This window comes from Elephas maximus, chromosome 4 (genome assembly GCF_024166365.1).
Source record: "Elephas maximus indicus isolate mEleMax1 chromosome 4, mEleMax1 primary haplotype, whole genome shotgun sequence".
Taxonomy (NCBI): domain Eukaryota; kingdom Metazoa; phylum Chordata; class Mammalia; order Proboscidea; family Elephantidae; genus Elephas; species Elephas maximus.
In genome coordinates, this window is record NC_064822.1 from 70,737,604 (window position 1) to 70,761,555 (window position 23,952).

The 23,952-nt window shown below is 36.1% G+C and overlaps 1 protein-coding gene across 3 annotated transcripts in view; it reads right to left on the reverse strand.

The window, feature by feature from the left end:
- LRP6 (LDL receptor related protein 6) overlaps positions 1-23,952 on the reverse strand; it is a 170,383-nt gene that overhangs the window by 40,850 nt on the left and 105,581 nt on the right. For 2 of the 3 annotated variants that reach the window (XM_049882499.1, XM_049882498.1), the window contains exons 6-12: positions 22,458-22,854; positions 20,836-21,007; positions 6,337-6,553; positions 5,463-5,752; positions 3,902-4,128; positions 1,765-1,949; positions 818-1,144 (exon numbers count right to left, since the gene is read on the reverse strand). In XM_049882499.1, coding sequence (XP_049738456.1) covers positions 818-1,144; positions 1,765-1,949; positions 3,902-4,128; positions 5,463-5,752; positions 6,337-6,553; positions 20,836-21,007; positions 22,458-22,854 — 1,815 coding nt within the window. Of the gene's footprint in view, positions 1-817; positions 1,145-1,764; positions 1,950-3,901; positions 4,129-5,462; positions 5,753-6,336; positions 6,608-20,835; positions 21,008-22,457; positions 22,855-23,952 lie in introns of those variants that run through there. The other variant, XM_049882500.1, reaches the window with a different exon arrangement.

Sequence of the window (23,952 nt, forward strand, 5' to 3'; positions counted from 1 at the left end):
TTGTTCTTGTCTACACCAAAACATGGGCCTACATACATACTCAGGTAAGAAACTAGGCTTCCCCAACCCAACAATGTTTTGTGTGTTACAGTCAGTGTTTTGTTGTTATTGTGCTAGTACAATATTTTTTGTTATTTTAATGTGAATTATTTGCCAACACTTAAAAATCAGGAGATTTTTAGGGAAAAAAATAAATGAATGAATGACTGGTTGGGAAGATCTAATAACATTAGCTGGAATTAAGCAGCTGCTGCCCACTATGGTCAGAGCATGTGCTCTCCAGTTCTTCCATCTACGGATTATTAATACTGGGCTAATTTTTCTCACAGCATTTTCTGCCTGGCCTCTTGTACATGTAAGTTTTTGCCCTTTGCCTTATTCTCCGCGCATCAAAGGATAAGGAGGTTGTATTTGGGGATAAATGGAGCTGTTTTATGGCACAACAGAAAAGCCTGGGAATTCTCTTTGTGGTACTATTTTTGCTGCTCTTCCCTTCCTTTATAATAAATACGAATTACCACGCACAGAGCACACATGTGTATTCTCTCTTGCAATGAAGCTATGCAAATTTTACTCTACCAAATGTTTAATACCCAAGGGTAAAAGACTTGATTTTTCCACAACATCAAGTTGCTATCACCAAGCAAATATTAAGTAACAAAAACTTGGATACCCTCCTTAGCCCTCTTTTGCTAAACTAATGATCAGTTTTGGATTTCCACAACTTCTTATTCTAGGAACACCATGAACTACAGTATTCATAAAGTGCTGCTTTCTCCTCTAATTCCAGCTAGCTTTGGGGGGAAACATAGCTTACCACTACAAGTTCTGTTGTCAGTATTAAGAGAGTAGTGGGCTGGGCATCCACAAACAAAACCTCCAACTGGTACAGCCAAGCAGAGATGGGAGCAGTGCCCATTGCTGGAGGCACACTCATTCCATCCTGCCTGCCGAGAGGAGTGAAAGACCAGGATGTCCATCACATAGTCCAAATGGCCCTGAATGATGGTGCGGTTTTGGCCACTGGTTTTGTTGGCACGCTCAATGCTGCGTCGGCTCCAGTCCGTCCAGTAGATGTAATCCTGGTATTGAGTTAAGCCAAATGGATGAGGCAAATCATCTGCTATAACTTCACGGTTGAGTCCTATTTTCGGAAAAGTAGTAGACATGGGAGGAACAGAGGGATGAAATATAGTGAGAATTCAAGTGCCTTAATGGCAAAAACAAAAAACATTTTTAAACATGTAAAACATTACATTTACAAGCAACTTTGAAAAAAAGAACAACTCCTTGAGAAGCAATTCTAAAACCAGATCAGTCCTCTGAAATTAATCCATCTGCTGTCTGACCCCATGCCTCGAGCTTACATTCCTGTTATAAATTGCTGAGTTTCTTTAAACTGGTTTTTTCCTCTACAAAGGGGTCTATGGTTCCACTTTTCTTCTTCCTTACTTAAAAAGATGAAAGTGTATATATTTTTATGGGTACAAAAAGTCACTTGAGAAATTACCTAGAGAGCTATAAATTTCGTAACAAAAAAACCAATAAAAATGAAATCTCCACATAACAAAGAGATGTGAATCCAAGTACCTGATCCACTATTAACAACAAAAAACAGGACATAATTCCAAAACAAGGGGAAGAATCATCTAGACTGTTATATGAAGATTAATAGCATTTAACCAATGGTGAATAAGGGTCATTGATTTTTACATAAAAACAAAAATATACTATGTGTTTGAATAAAAAAGTAGAACAGCTTACCAAGCATATTTGAAGATTCTATTAAGTTGGTATCCAGGTCTGTCCAATAAAGCCTTCTTTTAGCATAATCAATAGTTAGGCCGTTTGCCCGCCCCACATTTGGAACTAATGTAGTACGTTCACTTCCATCCATAGCAGCTCTGTCTATCTTAGGTTTTCCACCCCATTCAGTCCAATACATAAATCTAAGTTCAAAACAATGAATATTTAACATTTCACTTTTGATAATTTGAGGGAAAGGGTCATATTCAAGCATAGTAACTAAATAAATTTAAAGAAAATATATTCTAAGTCAGGGAAATGGGTAAAACAAAATCATGCCTATACTTTTTCAATTATTTTGGCACCCTCAACTAAATATTTTTTCTTATAGCCCAAAAAGGAAGTGAGTCAGCTTTTCTTAGTTTTTCCAATGAACTCTGTTCCATCCAAACCCTAGGAATTGCAAACAAACCAGTGATTTCCTTATTGCAGCACTTGCATTTATAAAACTAATATTCAAGAAGAAAGCAATGGATTGAAGCTCTGATCTCAGAATCTGGTTTGCTTCTGGAAAAACAAATTTTTTTTTTTTTTATATTTCTCAATACAAATAAATAACTGAACTTATTTTTCAACTATAATTAACTCTCCCCATAAACAAGGTGCAGGAGTACATCAAAGGTAGAAATAAATTGTGGCCTTTAGCTGAAGTCAAAAGCAAAGTCTGAAAATGTATTTGGTCCCACAGTCCAACAGAACATACTATATGAGTAAGAGCGGTGACTTACCATTGATGTGTGTCAGCTGGGCAGTGAATACTACTACTACAATCTCTGTGAAATTTTAGCATAATCAATAATACTGTTTTAGCATAATCAAAATATTGTTTTGCTTCTATTTTACCTTTTCAAGTTTTCCATTCTAACCTTTGAGCAGCCTTACAGTACATGCTTTTTACAGATGTGGCAAAAGCATAAAAGAAATATAAATGGTTTGTTTAAAGTCTTAGAGCTAAATATATTATAGAGCTGGAACTGGAACCCTAATCCATAGTCAAATGGCCTTTCAACTAAACTAGTAAGGTGCTAGTTTAGTGACACTGAACACTGGGTCTAGGGAAGCACTCTCCGTGCCAGCTTGCATCAAATACCTGAGGACGAACATTCACTCATCAGTTTGCCAGCTGATGGCTGACTTGGTAGCAATGTATGAACATACTTTTCTGAAAATTAAAGCTGGTCTCAGGCTTTGTTTGCATTTACATTTGTCAGCTGACAGGCGTGTATGTGCACAAGGGCTAAAGAGAAACAACTGTGAGAGAAATTTCAGAACTGCCAGCAGTGACCTACACTAGAGTGCTTAGTCCCAACTACTAAATTTAACTGTCTAGCAACTAATGCTTAGAGTTAAGATCATCACAATCTTACTACAACATGTCAGCTCAGGGAAGCTAACTTTGATATGGCCTTCTAACTACATGAATGACTAGCTAATCATGGAATTAATGTGGTGATTTCAGGGAAACTATTTTTAATTACAGATGTGGTAAATACGTTTACATGTTCACAATGTTGGCTTTCGCTTTTAAAGGTGGAATTTTTCTTCAAGTTTCAGATATCTTAGCTGCTGGCTTTTTAAAACTTCCTGAATCTTATAAGAAGAATCACCTACCTTTCAAAAACATGTCACACTATTAATAAACAACTTATCTTATAATATCATACTTTCTCCAAGTTTATAATAATGATCAAACTAATTGTCCAACTTTAATGCAGTTATTTCTTAGCACACAATGTTGTTTCCGTGGTTTACTATGATAAGTGTGGAATTTGGAATTAATTTTTAATTGATAATGGCTTTAAAAAAGGCAGTTTACTTAGTATATAAATGCTGATTAGTAATCTTTGATTATTCATCCACTTCACTAATCTTTCTTTACTCAGTGTTAATGGCAAAAGTAAAATTTAGCTAACAATTATTAATTCTAAGATCAGTGAAATTTCAAATTCATGGTTTTAAAATAAAGCCTATCATTTCTGTGTCAAATACCTAATAAGCATTTCTTAAGGCATCAAGAAGATAAACCCTGGAACTGCGCCATGTTCCCCAAAACGTGCAATGTAGTTTCAAAGAAGGAAAATGTAAAGCTATTTACCCTTCAGCAGGGTCCAATGCAAGAGCTCTGGGACTATCTAGGTCTTTCCACACCAAAACTTGTCGGTGCTGCCCATCCAACTTTGACACCTCAATTCTATTTGTTCCCGTGTCTGCCCAGTACAAGTTCTTCCCAAGCCAGTCTACTGCCATGCCTTCTGGATAATCTAAGCCGAATTCTACCACGTGTTCCAGTGCACTGCCATTCATAAAGGCTCTGCTGATGGTCTGCAAAAACGAAGATTAACAACTAAGTTACAAGGCTTAAACACAAAACATTATCCAGAAAGAAGTTTTGGTCTGGTTTTGTTGGGGGTGAGGGAGATGGTGAAAGAGCCAAGAAGCATACTATTTCTTTAAAAAATTCACATATTTTATAAGCACAGAAAAAAACTGATGTCAGCCTCTAATACCCTAGAACATGAAGATAAGAGGTAACTTTCATCTGATTCTAATAAATGCAGCTGTAACCTCAAGTTTTTTTTTTGCCAATTCAGGAAGATAAATTTGAAGCTCTTAAGAGTCAAAATTTTATTCTAATAAGATAGTGGAATGACTTTTCTTTTTAAAATTAGCAATCAAGTAAAAAGCTATTACCAGAATGTTGTAGATTCTTAACTGTTTATCAACTTACTGAAGGTAGAGAGCATCCCAAGTCATTGTGTCAACTTGACAAGATCTCAACATCTTACCTTATAAAACATATATAACCATTATCATTTATTACCACTGTAGTTTCAAATCCCTTGAATAATTAAAAATAATCATATTTCAAGTTAATAACAACCGCTGCTACTTCTTGTCAAATACTGCCCTAAGCACTTTGTGTAAATAAATTTTCTCATTTAATCTTCACAAGAGCTCTGTAAAATAGCCATTATCTCTATTTTTAAGATAAGGGAACTCAGACGGCTACACTGGAAAAGATTTATTTATTTATTTAATTTGTTCACTCATTTAACAGATTTTACTGAACATCATCAGAATCCAAAGTCTGGCTTCCAAGTCTCATGTTCTGAAGCATTACATTAGACAGAAGTTTACACAATTTATCTAAACAAGCCCAAAACAATCTGGAAGAAAGAAAGATTATTCTCCAGATTTTCTAGTTAGGTGTTTCCTCTCTCCCACGGTCTTTACTGTGCTTTTCAATATGTATTCTAGGAAAAAGAAAATAAAAGTATGTTATAGCTCATAAATGGCCTTTTTCTACCTCAGTCAGGCTCCAAAATCTTGTTTAAAATAAATTGAGAGCCAAGCCCCTATAAGCAGAGCATATAATTGCTTACTCAGCTAATGACAGAAAATGTTATCATCAATTGGAACAAGGTATAGGAAGATTATTGCCTTCAAGATTTAGCAACATACCTTGTACTAAAAGGTATCTAATAAATAAATTAGTGAATGGGCCTTTCCTTTTGACTTCCTTTAAAAAAGGGTTTTTGTTGAATTCTGCCTATCGAACAAGAGGAAGGTGGGTCATAGCATGGAAATTTAAAAATTTTAGAATCCCCCCACCCGCCTTTAGGCCCCAGCTTCAATGTTCCAATTTCTTTGCTAACCTTGAGTGATATATCAGTCCAGTAAATTCGGTTGTCTGTCACATCAAAATCCAAAGCGGAAGCTTCTTTGACACCAGTGAGAGGAATGGCCACATTATTGTTGTTAGTTTCCAAAGAAATTCGCCTGATATCTGCTCTCCGTGAAAACAAAAGGAAAGCCTCTGGGACAATACAGGTCTTCATGTCACTGATGAGTTCAAAACCAATGGGGCAGGCACAGCGTAGGCCCTGGGGTCTATAGAGGCAAAGATGACTACATCCCCCATTTTCCTCAGCACAGGGATTGGAACCTAAAAGATGAATTAACTATAAGAGGGCACAGGACACATGCAGTGACACAATCAACACATTTTCACTTTAAAATGACTAAGCATTTGGTTCACAAATCTGTGATTGTCTGCTCCCAAATCTAGATTTCAGTTCTAATCTCACAACAGAGAATAAAACTTGTAAAAAACAGGGTATATTATAGTAAAATACAGGGAATAAAACAATGGTAAAATACTTTCCTTTGTATACAGTAAGCTTTCAAATAAATTACATTCATACAACAGGGCTGAATTATTTTGATAAAGAAAGTTGTATGCACGTGTGTGTCCTTAACCCTTCAACTGAAACCGTGTAGCAGAGTATTAAGCCAACATTTAAGAGACCCATTCCTGTTAAAATGGTTACAGATGGTCTCTATGTCATCTCAAATTTTTTTTTTTTTTGGTGGTGTTGGTGGCAGGGGGGTGGTTACCCTTACAGGAGATTCAGAAAGCTCCTAAATGTTCTAATTATTTAACAACTTACAACTTTGTTTTACAAGCTGCTGACTATATCTTTCCTCATTCCTGGCTTCCATCTCTAAGGGAGTTCTGGAATTACTTACCGATGATTCGATGAACGTTTGTGGCCTTTAGGCCCATGAGGTCAGGCAGCTGATCTATGATGATTTCCCTCTCAGCACTTCGTTTGTGTACTCTTTCGATGCTCCGTCTCTGCCAGTCAGTCCAGTAAACAAAGTCACCCAACAAAGTAAACCCAAATATGTGAGGAATTTTGTCTTCCACAAGTACTCGTCTTCCAGTGCCATCAGTATTCATAACCTTCAGGTTTAAGTTTAAAAAGAAGAGGAAAAGGTGTGTACTTATTCTTCATATCTATGTGAAAAAAGACAAATCCAATTGTCTGTTGCATCAAAACCTAAGAGTCATCTTAGTTATTCCTATTTCAAAGCTTTCATAAAAGTAAAAAATCCCTATTCAATAAAAGTAATTAAAAATAGTCAGTATTTGACCTCTATTTGTCCAATCTCTTATTACCCTTCCTTCTAAAATTTTTGACAACTTTAGATTTAATCAGAGCCCTGGTGGTACAGTGGTTAAGAGCTTGCCTGCTAACAACCAAAAGATGAGCAGTTCGAACCCACCAGCCTCTCCGTGGAAACCCTATGAGGCAGTTCTACTCTGTCCTATAGGGTCGTTATGAGTCAGAATCAACTCAATGGCAACGGGTCTGGGGTTTCTTTTTTTTTTTTAAGATTTAGTAAAGAACTCTCCTATTAAATGCCTATGTCAAAATTAAAAATACCATTTTCTTTATTTTGTACATACGTTTTCAAACTGTTATGTACCTTCACACACATTATTTTATCACATATTTTGTTTACTAATATTCTATTTTATCCGGAGTTTTTCCTTTTTTATATCTAAAGAAACTGAGATTCATATAAGTCACAGAGCTTATAAACAAAGTTAATGTCTTTTTTTTAAGGACTCCTTCCACTTTGCATGTTTTATTTCTGCTTGTTTGTTTGTTTAAATAAAGATAAAAGGGCTCTCAGTAAAATCTCTCATTGCCCTGAGGTTATAATAATCACAAAAGTACCTGGAGTTTGATACCCTCTCTTCAACTAAGTTTCAAGAAAGTAGGATGTACCTACTCTTTCCAACTACCCTACAGCAAAATTATCAAATTCATTCTGAAATCCTCATTACATACATCAACAATTCCCATAAAAGTGACAAAGGTGTCTCTTCTGTCTCTGTCATTGCAACAACACGGATTAATTGTTTGTTCTGAAAGATGTAGAAAACTATAGGGCTGCAGCCTTATTACCATTTCCTACCTGCATATTTACTGCTTGCTTTTGCTACTTAGATACATGGTAAATAAAACAATATGAATAAAAGGGAGTAAACATTTTGACACTTTGAATGGTGTACCTACTTTTGCTGCTCTACCAGCACCCTCCCCCCAAACAAGCAACATTAATAAATGTATTTAATGCATGTAAATCACCATGAAAGACATTATGATGAATGCTAAGAGGTTTAGAACAGTTTCCCTTTCAGCAAAGAGATTACTATTTAGGAAGATAAGCTATATTGACATTAAAACCACAGAGAGAGAGAGAGAGAGACACACACACCCTGTGGCCTATAAGTAATCAGGAAAAAGATCAGGAAATGGTATCATCTGAATCCATCTTGAAGAATCAGAATTTTGACAATGAGAAAGACAAGATTTTCCAGAATAAAAGAAATAACATGTGTTAAGGCACAGAGTCAAGGATGCACACAATTGTTTCACTTCGAGAAACACTGACTCAAGAAAGAACATGAAAAGGAATCAAAGGAGATAACATCAGGCAGATACCACTCCGTGGCAGGTATTAAATTCCGGGACAAGGGGAACTGGAGAACAAGGAGCTTCTGAAACAACTTTACGGGAGAGTGCACAATGAAGCTGTATTTCAGGAAGACCGCATTTACTTTTGTCACTGTGTTCAGACTGTGCTATGCTAAAGACAAAATCTTATTCAAAAATAGAATTATGATTAGCAAAATATCTTCAATTTCTGTGGGATAGTAAGAGATGTCCAAAGTTTATTATCTGAAACCCTTTGAGTCAGCTGTATTTCAGAATTCAGGTTTTTTTTCTATATATATTTAGAAAGGTTAATACAATGTATATACCATATCACCTCCACCTGGGTCTAAGGCAGCACTTTATTTCCAAACACACTAATATTTCTGTAACAAAGCTGATAAATATTCCCACAAAGTGAGATAAGGACTACAAATAGCCTCCATCACATTACTTCAGGTCAGGTTTTCCACCAAATAAATTAACAAAAACAACTTCTGGTTTTTAGAGCTTTTGGACTACAGAGTTGGAGATAAAGGATTGTGGACCAGAAATACTTTGTTGATCTTCACTCCAGTCCCTTGACAAAACTGGGGTTTGTATCAGTGTTAATGCTGCTCTAAGTACAAGATAGAGTCTCGGGAAGAAGAAAAGCAAAGCAAAACACATATCAAAAGAGAAAGCACTTTTTGCAACATCTGGTGAAACAATGGAAAATAGTAATGAAGGTCTTATGAAGGTTTTTAGAACAGCACAGTGACCAGGAACTTACATATTTGTTTCCTAAAAAACTACAAATCAAGGTTTGGTAGCTTTAACACCTGGGAACTAGTCCTTCCAGCTAGCTGTTTCTTGTTCTATCACTTTTAAAGCAAAAACTAAAGAAAAAGACCTTTGGCGGGGCGGGGAAATAAAGTACATACTTAAGCAAGACATTGATTCATGACTATTTCTTCCCCTAATTCCCTATCTCTCTCTTCTCATCTGTTATAATTTTAACCACAGAACAGAGTGCTTCCAGTAGAACTATAATACAAACCACAAATGTGTGCAACATGTCTAATTTTAAATTTAAAAAGTAAAAAGAAGCAGGTAAAATTAATCTTAATTTTTTTAACCTAGTATAGCCAAAATATTTTTATTTTAACACGTAATCAATATTAAAATTTTTACTAATGATATTTTACCTTTTTTTCCACATCAAGTCTTTTTAGTATGTATTTTACACTTAAAGCACACACTCAAGCTCATCTCAGACTAGCCACATTTAAAGTGCTCAAAAGTCACATGTGGCTAGTGGTAAGTGTACTGAACTGCAAAGGAGTAGAGTTTCACAGCAGTGACTATACAGCCTGTAATAAAATTTATTTTTTCCTTCTTTATGTTAGGATCGCTGTCATGGACTGAATTAAAAAAAAAAAATGTCCCCCCAAAATACATGTGTATCAGTTGGGCTGAGCCATGAATCCCAGTACTCTGTGATTTTCCTTTATGTTGTAAATCCTGCCAGGATGATGTTAATGAGGGAGGATGGGTGGCAGTTGTGTTAGTGAGAGAGGACTCAACCTACAGGACTGGATCCTGTCTTGAGGCAATCTCTTGAGATATAAATAAAAGACAGAAACAAGCAGAGAGACGGGGGACCTCATACCACCAAGAAAGCAGCATCAGGAGCAGAGCGCATCCTTTGGACCCGGAGTCCCTGCACCTGAGAAGCTCCTCAGCCAAGAGAAGATTGAGGACGAGGACCTTCCTCCAGAGCCGACAGAGAGACAAAGCCTTCCACTGGAGCTAACACCCTAAATTCAGACTTCTAGCCTACTGGACTGTGAGAAAATAAATTTCTCTTTGTTAAAGCCATCCACTTGTGGTATTTCTGTTACAGCAGCACTAGATAACTAAGACAATCACTGTCCTCCTTCCACACCACATTCAGGCTTGCCCCAGACTCATCTAAGTCACAAAAAATTAAATGTTTTTCATTTGGTCTTTCCTTTCTCCTCAGCTATTCCATAGTTAATTCTAATATGGGTCAACATTACTTAGGGGGAAAAAAAGGTCTCTGATGAAAAAAAAAATGAGTAAATTATTAAAATGCTGTTTGTCCTTTTTTTCTTCTTGTATCACATTTGCAAGTTCATTACTTCAACGCACTGAGATTTGTAAAAGAGCAAAGACAAAGGTCGCTTCATTCATTTCTTTTAGGCTATCTCAAAATGAAAGTCTTAAGACTACAGTTATATTAACAAGATAATCCACCTCTGCCATTTCCTTTGCCCTCCCTGTAAGACTCATTGCATTCTAGACTAGCTATGTACTAATAATGGTTGACACTGGGTGGTTCAAGATAATCTTTTCTATGTATCTTAAATATATATTCTGCTTTTCAATGTATCGGTAATTTTCCATATCAAAAAAATGAAGGGAGAAATACAAGCAGCAAGTTCAAGGAGACTAGAATAACAATGATGATGTTAACTGATGTTATTAATAAATGCTGCCAACATTTTTACTGTTGATACGATGTGGAAAGCAATTATAAGGATCCTCTGAAGGGATTAAAGGATCAACAGCTAAAATAAAATCTGATTCTGAGCCTCTGCATCCCAAGAACCATGTATTTCCCTTTACACAGAGTTCAATCAATACTTTTTGAAATCTGTTTCCTTCAGTTACTTTTATAGAGCTGGCATTGCTATTAGAAAATTGGCTTCTCCTTTAAACATTTCTCTTGTAGCAGCCACACAATCTCTTTCTACTGGGCAGGGGCAACATAGTAAAACTGTAACATGCTGCTTTTGTCTCAAAGAAAATCACTATTACATTTCTTACACTCAAGGAGTAAAAGTTTTTGGTCAGGTTATTAGGTTTGTAAATATGGTTTTAAGCCCTCACGTTCAAAACACAAATCCTGGTAAAAGCTTGCTTGTACATTCTGATCCCTGAACAAACGAACCAAGTTAGGTGATTCCAAAAGATTACCCTCATGCTTTAAAAGTTGAGCCAACATTAATTAAAGCTCTTGCAACTCTTGAGGGTGTGCTACACGGAATTACCTCAGAGTGGTTTAATTAGTTAAATTGAAATTAGGCTCCTGTCACTCCTAAAATCTTCCTCCAAATCTGAGCCAGTTGTCTCCAGTGGTTTCAGCTGTTTCAACCACATTGTGGTATGGGTTTAACATTCTGAGGCATTACCAAATATTACAAACCACATTGAGAGTACAGGCTACAACAGAAAGCAGATGCAGGTTAATCATAACATTATCTCCACAGAGAGGAGGTAATGGCAAACCTTCTACAGACATCATATCTGGGTTTTTTTAGCAGCTTCATCAGCTCATTAAATGTCAAGATGAGATTACCCATGAAATCTTGGAACACAGCCAGTCTACTACCAAAACTGCTGCTATGCAACTTCACTTGACCAGACACGTTCAAGGAATAGATGACAGAAGGACAACCAAGCACCCACCATAAAATGAGCTGGAGTGGGAATGCTATAAAGAAAAGCACCAAAGAGAATCTCAAATTATGCTCACAATGAACGATTCTTCTAACGTTCCAGCCAACATCCCAAACAAGTAATTAATTAAAAGTATGTATGTGAGAGAGGTAAATAGGTATGACTAGGGGATAGGAGTGTATTTTTTCTTTGATACATTGCACAGGATATAACACAATTTCACAGACTTTGACATTAAAAAAAAAAACAGCATATACATCCTTGGAAATAACATTTTAATCATGCAGAACCTAGCTAAGCTGACAAGTTAAGAGAAATGCTTTGACCCAGGAGGGGAAGTAAAGGCATGCGACTGTTTAAGAAAGCAGTTAACAGTTCTGCATTCAAAGCTTTTTAACCTACTTTTTAAGTTGTATTATATTTGAGTAAATACAAGTGATTTTAATATGAAAAGAGAATAAAGGCATCATAATTGCATTAGGTAGTTTTATAATATTTTTACAAGGAGTCATGCTTAGAATACTAAACATTTGCAGGTTAACTATGCAATTTTACAAAGTTAACAATTGCTACTGTGACCAAAGCTAACCTGAGTCACTCAAGGGAACTATAAAATTGTGAATAGATTTCCAAATGAAGGCATCATTATAATGAATACCAACAATAAAAATTGCTTCAGGAGACTTCTGTCAGCCTCAGTCTCCTGGACCCTCAAGTAAACTATAATGGGGAAAACACTAGCATGTCAGCAAGGGAAAACTGTTCTCTTTCCTCTCATACTTTTCAAGCACGGCTAAAATAAATTCTATTTGGAATATGAGTAGGAAAAAAATCAACTATAGTACCTTAACATTAAAAGGCACACTACTCCAGAACCAATGAGCACACCTTATGCCCAGATCTTGGTTTTTAAATACTATGCTCCATTAAAGGAGCCCTGGTGGCACAGTAGTTAAGCACTCAGCTACTAACCAAAAAGTCGGTGGTTTAACCCACCAGCTGCTCCGAGGGAGAAAGATAAAGCAGCCAGCTTCCATAAAGATTACAACCTTGGAAACCCTATGAAGCAGTTCTACTCTGTCTTATAGGGTCACTATGAGTCAGAATCTACTCTACAGCAATGGTTTTTTTTTTTGTTTGTTTATTCCCCATTAAAAGGAACCAGGGCTCCTTGGAGAAGCGGCTGAGGCCAGAGCTAGGACAAGGGAAATACAAGATGAGGCTGGAACCAGAAGGTAATAAAGGTAATACCGTGGTACCAGAAGGTAATAAAGTCCTTGAAAAACGATGGGGGTATGTGAAAAAGACACGAGTCAACCTGGAAGTGTTCTTAATGGCCAATTCCAGAATAATCTGCACAATAAAATAATGATAAATATAACCCAAAATTATATTATTATATATAACATATATCACAACAAAAACAAGAAAAAGGAAAGCTCTTCCCTACAGTAGAATTTCAATTAATAAACGTAGAAAGAAATGATGGAAGTGGTATCAATGTTAATTTCCTGGTGTGAACTTAATATGATTATGTAAAATGAAGCTGAATGAAAGATATATTATTTCTGCAAAATTTTTGTAAGCCTGAAATAATTTCAAAATGAGTAAGTAATCTAAGAAACAAGCAGCAAAGAACAGCACAAAAAAGTAATGTATTAGGAATCAAGAAACTTGAATTCCAGTCTTTTTGTTCTAAATGGAAAGCTGTATGACCTTGGGTAAACAAACAAAAAAAACCCTATTAAACAAAAAGTACCACACACTGCTGACTTTTTGGGAAGTGAAACCTGGGATAGAAAGAACAATGGCTACAAAGTGTTTACGTGAGTATACAGCACCATCCGGAAATAATGACTAAATTTATGAGATCTGGAAACAGCTTCCTTTTATTCCAGGACAACAACATTTTGAAAACCCATGAAACATTATCTGCAGACTAACGAAATCTATTGTGGCACAGAACGTGTTTTTTTGTATTTTAAAAAAGAATAACATAGTAACTAAAACACAGAAGCAATAATATAAATCCCCACCAAGTACACAAGCCATGTCATTAGAGTCAACCCAAAAACAAAATAAAATAAATGGACAATAAAAACAAAACAAAAAAATATGAACGGGGCTATACTAATTACATAAAACCTCTAATTTCATTCCTACTTACAAACTCTAGAAGTATGACAGACTGCTGACACTCAAAATTACAAATGAAATGTTTAGCAAACACCAGTCTCTTGAACATCTCAGCGGAATAAAAGGAATTCTTATCCTTCTCAGAGGTTTAGTTATTTCACACCAAATCTAACAAAAATCAAACTATAGTAAATAGAATGAAGAATTTGGGAAATCTATTAAAGTTCAAGAACAACAAAAAAATCAAGGTGTACATTATAACATCCTTAGCAGATCTAAATTTTTATATTGCAGACATACTTAAAGAGGAAAAAAAATTGAAGGAGACTCCACTGTCCACTAGGAAAACTTTTTGGAATGACTATTAAACAGAATCTTTAAATAGAACTGGTGATGACTTTAAACAAGAAGTTAAAATACCTATACCACTGTTAATTGCTCAGTGTCTGCAAACTCCCTCCCAAGAAGTCCCAGAACTATTCCTTGCCATAATCTGTTTGCCTACCCTCCCAACTTTGTAGAAACGATAAACAGTTATCTCTATGACCCCTTTAAGAGTACAATAGTTCTCCACCTCTAAAGAAATAACCTCTAGCCTGAAAAACAAATGTCTCACATGGACTCCATTAGCAAAAAAAATTTATATCTTCAGCAAGTTTCAAACAACAGCTTTAAACACTATTTAGACTTACCAGGTATGTCAGTAATGGAATAGCTTGTTTATACATCAATATAAAATCTAAATGGGTAACTTAGAAGAAACGCTTTCAGAAGACTGAGTTTAGTAAAGATTTTGAATCCCCAACAGGCAAGTTTTCTTTAGGTAGCTGGGATTAACAGTACAGCAAATCAGATATTCATGTTACCTGCCATATAAATTTCTTTAAGCAACTCTCCCAAGGTAAAATGTATTGCCTATTCTTAACCTAATATATTTAGTACAATAAACATCAGAAAATGTTAGAACTGGAAGGAATCTGAAAAATAATCTCGTCTAAATGGCTTTATTAGCCAAAATACAAAGAAAAGAGATGATGTGAATTATTTAAGGTCACCCAGTAAATGGCAAAATCAAACAGAAATTAAGAGCAGAGTCCAATATTATAAACTATTTCAATAAAGACCTAGTGATTACCACCCAAAACAACTGAATACTCATAAATTAAGAGGCTGATCTCTTTTCTCAAGAAAGTAGGACATTAAAATCAGTGTTCTTTTACTTCAGAATACAGAAACCAAAGGAATAAAATACTTAAAAAAAATAAGACTGAAACTAAAAATATCTCTACATATACTAAATGGTTTTATACTAACACATAGGGAAAAAAAGGTAACAGCAGAATATTAAAAAAAAAAAGCCAAGAACAAGTTCAAACTTGGTCACTAAAACACTTTCAAAGTATCAACATGTATCAGATTATCCCAATTCATATGGATAAATCTATCCTAACTCGTAAAGGAGGCAAAGCACCTTGTTTAGTGAGTCTCTAGGATTTGTTTTGGCAGTTCAGGGCAGCATGATTACACCTATCATCAAATTTGTCTCATTATATACTTGCAACAATTTTTTTAGAGACAAAGTAGAGTGAATAATGAGACAACAGCATATAATTGGATGATGTACTACCTTGGCTGCTGTAGATTATAATAAATTAGATAATGTTGCTAGAACTGTATATTAACAGGCAACTTTGCAATATGAGTACATATATGTCATAAGATACATCCCAACCAGGTGCAGTTTATCAATATCATTCTTCTGTGATTATACATCAAAGTTTGGAGAGGAAGGAGATGTGTGTGTGTGTGTGTGTGTGTAGATATATATGCATGCATGCATGTATGCATGTATAAGCGCCCTGGTGGCACACCAATTAAGTGCTCAGCTGCTAACCAAGAGGTGGGCAGTTTGAACCTACCCAGTAGCTCTGCAGGACTCTGGCACCTGCTTCCATAAAGATTACAGCCCAGAAAACCCTATGGGGCAGTTCTACCCTGTCACATAGGGTCACCAGGAGTTGGAATTGACTTGATGGCACTCAACAGAAACAACATATATGTACACACACAGTATGGTGGTGGTCGTTGGCTGCTGTCAAGTCAGACCGTGATTCATGGCAATCCCATGTGTTAGAGTAGAACTGTTCCATAGGGTTTTCTTGACTAATATTTACAAAAGTAATTTGCCAGTCCTTTCTTCTATGTAACCACTCGGTGGGTTCAAACCACCAACCTTTAGGTTAAAAGCCAACTGTAAACTGCTTGTGGCACCCAGGTTTTATAGTGCGGTAAAGTAGCAGAAATGGGCAAAGATTCAAGTATATAATTCATTTCCTTGAATATTTCTTTAAAACTGAAAGTACAACCCATTTTAAGAAATACTGAATATTATAAACTGCCAAAGATTCACAGGGAAGTACTTCTGGATACTTGTCATCAACCAGAAGAGCTTTATGTCAATAATAGATGATTATATTATTATTTTTTCTTAAGGAAAAAAATCACTCTTAGAAACCAATAGTAAGAAAAATCATCATCAAAAAGTCCTTCTGCTTTAAGAGACTTTCACAATATGGAGGCTAAAGATGCCAAAGAAATTCCTTTAAAAAGAAATATGAATACTTGGGAAACAAATTTCCTTATTAGGGTATTGATAAAATAGAAGGAGCTGTCATCAGAGGAAAATGGAGCCCTGCAATTTCAGGCTTAGAATATGAAACAGAATGTATACCAAATGCCAAGTTTCCGGTACTTGTCATATACAATACTCTCCTCTTTATTCAAAATTTCTTGATACTAAAGATTCTAATAATCTCTCTTTCTGTTTCCCAACAAAGTTGTACCAGATATAATTAAATCTGGACAAAACTACTGATGGACACTGTTTCCTCTAATGTAGGTAATATTACAACAAGAGCTTTAAAACAAGTCCACATACCCTTAAAATAGACAATAAAAACTCTTTTTACCTGTAACTATCGTGTGTTGCTACATTTGTCAATAAATGCTCAAAAATGAAAGAAGAAAAAAACTGAAAGTGTGAGAATAAATTGTAAAAAACAAAAAAGCACAAATGTAGCTAGGACAGTACTATTTTCAGTAAGACCAGTGATTCAGAGCACTCTAATTTTGTCAATCAGTTAAACTGAGAAAAACATTCTCAAATTAAAAACTATAAGCTAGTAGTATATTTTTAACTTTTTATCATGGCAAGAAAACGCTGAAGAGTTATAAATTATCAATGATATGTCTTCGCTATTGGTAAGCAGTATTGCAGGCCCTCAGTATTTTTGGCAATGAAAATCAACTAAGAAAATGAGAATGTTAAGACATAATATGCTTCTGCTTGCGCCAGCCTGTCATATAAAACAGAAATAAAGGCTTTTGATGCTTTACCAGAAAAATTTTTTTAAAACTTTATTCTTTCTGCTAATGCTTTAGTGTCATCTATTAGGAGGCCCCAGAACACTAGAGTAAAATCTGGTGGTGGTAGTGAGGGGAGCACAACACCGACAAAGAAACTAGAAAACTTGTCATAAAAGTCAATGGTGTCATTTCAATATAATGAAGAAGAAACATAAATAAATACTAGCAAGTATTTTAAGTAAGACATACATGTAAGTGGCCACTATCATCAGCTCTGACAACTAGGGAATGCAAACATACCCTCACAGGTACATTTTTATATTAAAGCGGCAGCCAATACTATGACTGTCACCATTTTTTTTTTAAAAGGTGATAGTAATGCTCTGTGTCTCACCCTTCTTTTCAGAAGCTGGTTACAAACCTGAGGTAAACCTATCTGTTCGTTCTACAACCTTGTAATACAAAATTTGAATATGAAATCCAGTGTTCCCCATTCCTTTTTCCTCGTTTCTCTAATCCTTATACCCAACTCGCCAACATCTGGCCACATCACCACCTAAAAAAAGGAAGTGGGAAGCTGATCTCGGGAATCTCCACTGAGGTAGCACACAGCGTTAAGTGAAGGAACTTCTGAGTTCATCATCCCATCAGATCCACTCAAAAGACAAGAGCTTGCTATGCTATCGGTAAGCATTGTATTGTTACATAATCGTTTACCAAATAACTATCTTTTCTTTCCTGGTGGCACAGTGGTCAAGCACTCAGGTGCTAACTGACAGGTCAGCAGTTTGAACTCACCAGCTGCTCTGCAGAATAAAGTTGTGGCAGTCTGCTTCCATAAACATTACAGCCTTGGAAACCCTGTGCGGCAGCTCTACTCTGTCCTACAGTATTGCTATGAGTGGGAATCAACTCGACAGCAACAGGTTTGGTTTTTTTGGGGAGCTTCCCAAAAGAACTGTAAATATATATAAAGGAGTTTGATCCCAAATAAACTCCATGTCTTCCAGAAAAGAAGAGAGCTATCACAACCATAATCTATTATTTCCTTATAATCCCTGTAAAAAGCAACTTTCATTCATGACAAAAGCTGGGAAGCTTTCTTAAGAGGATGAGACTAGAAGGGAACATGTGACCCATACTAGGGTCAGATCAGTAGTTGGGATCACAGCTGCTACATACAAGCAGCTAGCAAGTAATCTTCTTGGAAATAATAAACATTTTAAAAATTATTTATCTTTCCAAAAGTTTTCAAGTTCAATATTATTTGCTACTATCAAGTGAGGCAAGATGAAAAAGTGGTGGTAGTTGCTCCTATAATCACCATTAGTCTCAGAAAGGGAGACTAACAATTTGTCTTCCCAATTATGCAAGATTAATTTAGATGATGAGCTGTAATCTTTCCTTAGCTTGCCATGTACTGGTGATTTTACACATCATCACAAGAAAGAAGGGAATAAATAACAATACCTGCTCTCGCCATCTCCCAGATGTGTCTGAGCAAAGACGACAAACAACTGATACCCAACCAGGGAAACTTCATCACAATCTCCCGGAGGTAAAAATAAGGGGAGGCCTTCGTGTGCATAGTTTTAAAAATCTCTTTAAATGATTCTGATTCACACATACAAAACTTCCCCTACCCGCTTTTACTCTTAAGTGCCTCATCATAATGCATGTAAAAGTAGCGGAAGTAGATTTAGCATTAATAAAAACTCTGGCCATAACCTATGCCACTAACACCAAGTAATCTGTCAAACAGAGTACCAAGAACAAACAACAACTGTGCACCAGCAAGCCTGAAGTGGAAAGAAACAGATCTGAAAGATAAGCTTAAGAATACTGGTACCACTCAGGGAAGAAGGACTCAAGGGAGCAAATGACATCACTGTAAACACATATATAGCTTAAGAAGATGGAACAAAGATGCCAGAAGAATACTAATTTTAAGATCTTCTGTACTCACACTGAAAACTAAGAAAATAAACCCAGTTTAATCAATAATGGATATTGTTATAGAAGTTCATTTCTGTTCTTAAACAGTATCCCTTAGAACCTCCATAAATTCTTGTTTACCTGCATCCCTCTTGAACTATTTGATTTTAAGTGAATTTCTATATTTAAAGTGTTAAAAGTAACTTGAAGTGTGGAAAATAAAACTTGGAAAAATTCCCAGTAAGAAACAAAAAACTTTCAAGCTAATCAATCAGCCATAGTAAGCTAAAAAAGAGAAGCCCAAATACGGAATTTTGAAAATCCCTTCACAATAATAAGTGCTCTTCCTTTATATAAATTATATTTCCACAGATATTCTTCTACTAAGACACATCAGCTTTAAATTGTTTATCTAAGAGTAGTAATACCTTCACAGTAACATATGGTCCATGGCTGATCAACAACACACAGCTGTGAACTGGCTGGGATTAGGTAGACAACTTGTGCTCAAGCAGATCCAAGTGAAGCTAACGGTATGTCTGAAAGTGAACGTATAACCTTTGCCTCATTAGCACTGTACTCCAGCTGCTAAAGGTTCAAACACTAACTCGGATTTCTTTTTTTTTTTTTAAGGTAGTGAAATACTAACATCATGGAGAGAATTTATATAGTCAGGTCAATACAAAATTTCTACTAATGGAAACCAGCTGCAAGGATAAGAGATACAGTTTTCAGTATTTGAGCCTGGTGGAATACTAATGGGTTTCTTCTATTCCAACTTTCCACTCTGGAAGGAAGGCCCTTTAATTCATTATTCCCTCATAGTTCCTGGCACTCCTCGGAATTACCTTTCTAAAATAACTACTCTGGAGTCCAGATTACCTATCCATCAGGAGATGTGTGTTGTGGCTCTCTGAAGTGCCACTCCAAAACATTTCATTTCTTACATTAGGAGTCATTCATCCCCCAAAGGAAAACTGCAACCCAAACTCTGTTTTAAATATGCGACCCATAAGACTTCCACAACAGGCCTAATTCAAAGCTGTGCATTTTACACTTCACGTTCAATATCAAGAATATGCCAATTATAAAATATTGTGATGAAACATGCACCACTGATTGTTTTCACCATAGTTCTGATTGTTAAAAACTCCATCATTTGGCAAACATGTTCTTCCCAAGCTTTGGTTAATTATTCTTTCTCCCACCAAAAAAACCCAAGCCCGTTACCATCTAGTTGATTCCAACTCACAGGGACCCTAAAGGACAGAGTAGAACTGCCCCAGAGGGTTTCCAAGGAGTGGCTGGTAGATTCAAACTGCCAAACTTTTGGTTAGCAGCTGAGCTCTTAACCACTGTGCCACCTTTCACCTACACAGCTCGTAAATCAATTTAAAAATCATTTTCATGTGATCATCTTAATATGAAATATATCCCACCACCAGTAAACAAAAAAGCTATATATGTATATGTGTTTTGTTTTCCTGACTGAAGAGTGCCAGCTCTTCCAGCATAGACCGGATGTAATATTTGATTTGTAACTGCCTCTAGGGAATTCAGAAAGAGGCTCTACCAATAATGAGGAAAACCATTCACACGAGCTTTAAAGACTAGAAATAGATAAACACACATTTCTCATGCCAACATAACTCAGAAATTCTGGGGTTAGGTGGAGAACACGTTATCCCTAGAATCCTGAAGCTTGAGTAACATTTCTGTAAAAGATACCTCTGGCATCCAAGCATAAATGTAAGGTAGCAAGAATATCTACATCAAGTAACTATCAACTCAAAAACCATTACAAAATTGGTTTTAAAATAAAAAGTAAGAAACAAACCTCAATTTTATCTGTTTTGGCATCTCCCCAGTATATTTTGCCTTCATCATAATCCAAGGCTAAACCGTTTGGCCAACCAAGAGAAGTGTTAACCAACACGACTCGGTCAGAACCATCCAGAGCTGCTCGCTCAATTTTCGGGATTTCTCCCCAGTCAGTCCAGTACATGTACCTACAGAAGTATACAGAAAATAAGCTAAAAATAGATAATAAAATATAACTTTCATATATCTTAAAGGTGAGATTGACCCCTTGTATCATACTGGTATGATCAGTTAATAACACAGAAAAATAAATAAAATTTAAACAATATGTTTAAGACAGTTATAACAGCAGAGAATAACCTTGTAGAAAATGTTCAGATCTGTGTTTTCTACAGCTGATCTTGAAAATGCCTTCCAGTAATAAAATTCTATTTTCACTTAGGTTTCTTCAAAATACTCTGAGCTTCTTCCTGCGAACTGCCTTTTTTGTTGTGCTTTAGGTAAAAGTTTACAGTTCAAGTTAGTTTCCCATATGAAAATTTACACACACATTGTTAGGTGACCCTAGTTGCTATCCCTATAATGTGACCTCACAATCCTCTTTTCCACCCCGGATTTCCCGTGTCCATTCAACCAGCTCCTATCCCTTTCTGTTTTCTCAGCTCGCCTCCGGGAAGGAGCCGTGCCCATTTAGTCTCGTGTATCTACTTGAACTAAGAGCACACTCTTCATGAGTATCATTTTATGTCTTATAGTCCAGTCTATCCTTTGTCTGAAGAGTTGGCTTTGTCCTCTTTTTCTTTATGGCTTATCATCTCTGACACAAAAAGGTTACCCTAGTAGTAATATTTAGAGGACCAGCTGAATTCCAAAAAAACTAATTCTTCCTGCATTGCTAAGAAATTCTTGTGGCTCCTGGGAATGTAAGTGGCTCCAAGGCATCGGTATACACTGAAGTGTAATAATCTGTCGTTATATTCATCCTCAGACTAAATCTCTTAATAATGAGTAACACTGGTAAGTATGTAGAAAGCAATGTTTCCCTGGGCTGTGATCAGGATAGTATGGCAAAAAAAAAAAAGACTAGGCATAAAGCTGCACAGCCTGGTAAAGTTTTAAAAATCATTTCCAGGCTAAGTAATAAACCCGTATCAGTTTAAGCTATTTATGTTAACATATTTTCTAATCCTTCCAGATAATATGTATTTTTAATCGACTTTAGTAACCAAGGAAAAAGAGTCACTCATGTATTTGGGGGAAATGTAAAACAAGACATATTCTTTATCATATCATTTTAGAAGTACTGTAAATATGATGAAATTAAATCTTCTAGGGAAAGGGAAAGAGTTCTGAAAATAATTTCTTTCCACATTTTTTATGGTCATGATGCAACCTCAGCAAAATCTGCAGCCAATACTAAAATCAGCAAGTAAGGACTTAATTTTGGGGGAAAAAAATATTCAAAGCATTCAAGGAACAATACTAGCATTTCTTTAACTTGAGATTTTATTTCAATCACTAATAAACAGCCATAAAGAGCTGCTTGCTGGAAACCAACATATACTTCATGTTGTTTTTCTCAACATTTTCAGGGACCTGTAGAAAAAAGAAACACTACACAGCAGTAGAGCTTCTTACCCAACCATGGGATCTAACACAATAGCCCGGGGTTCCTCTAAGTCTTCTGAAATCAAGATCTTCCTCATGGTCCCATTGAGCCTTGTTACTTCTATCCGATCAGTGCCAGTGTCTGTCCAATAAAGATTTCGTGCAACCCAGTCTACAGCAATACCATCAGGATGCGCAATTTGGGCAGTGACCACAAACTGACTGCCTGATCCATCTATGAAAGAGCGGCGTATGGCCCTCACTTCATCATCGGTCCAATAGATATAGCCTTCCACAGGATCATAATCTATGGCAATGGCATGACGGATGTCTTCTAACTGCAGAACGATGTCTGTAAAATCTGGTGTATCCAAAGAAATGCGTCTCAAGTCTGTCCTTCTGGCTAAAAGCAGTAATTCAGTGGCACCTAGAACAACAAAGTAAAATGAAGAAAAAATAATCTGAAACCCACAGCAAAATTTAGCCACTCTAAATAAAAAATGCAGAACTTCTTCAGGAATTGAAAAATAGATGAGTATAAAAGGATACCAGGTCTATTTAGGGTGGAACGTAATGCAGTGAAATAGGAAGAGTCTACTACGAGATCAAGTTCTATAATTGCTGAGCTCTTCAAGTTTTGAGCTCTCTCTGGTTTCATTCATTGCTTAGCCCCCAGAATTAAACAGCTATTTAAAGGTACAACGAATAAAGCCTAAGTAGTGACGATGAAGCTAAGTAGCTAAGAATTAAAAGAAGAAGGAGACATAAGATATTGATCCTTGTTCAAAAAGTATGTTTAAAAAAGTTTTAAAAAGGTAAGGAAATACAGGATAAAGATCTCTTGGGAATGATGAGAATGTTCTAAAATTGGATTGTAGTGATGGTTGCATAATTCTGTAATCTTACTAAAAATCACCAAATTAACTAAAGTTAAGCAGGTTAATTTTATGATATGTCAGCTGTTTTGGAAACCCTGGTGGCGTAGTGTTTAAGTACTATGGCTGCTAACCAAGAGGTCGGCAGTTCAAATCCACCAGGCGCTCGTTGGAAACTCTAAGGGGCAGCTCTACTCTGTCCTAGGGGGTTGCTATGAGTCAGAACCAACTCGACAGCAGTGGTTTATTGGAAGCTGTTTTTAAAAAATATAGGGCCATACTTGACAGAATTAAGAACAAAAAAAGCTATGGAAAAGGAAACATCATCAGTGGAGAGAAGGACCCAGTAAACATGATACAATGGTTAAGAGTAAGAGTTGGGGATCTGACAGAACTGGGTTCAAACAGCTATACAAACTTAGGCAAAATACCTAATCTCTCTAGAGCTAGCTTCTTCATTTATGCCTAACAGGATTACTGTGAGGATTACAGATGATAAACATAAAACTCAGGAAGGTGCCCATCATATAAGTTAGTATCGTTGTTAGGTGCCATCATGTTGATTTTGACTCACAGCAACCCCATGTGACAAAGTAGGACTAGCCCATAGAGTTTTATAGGCTGTAATCTTTATGGGGGTCAAGTCTTTC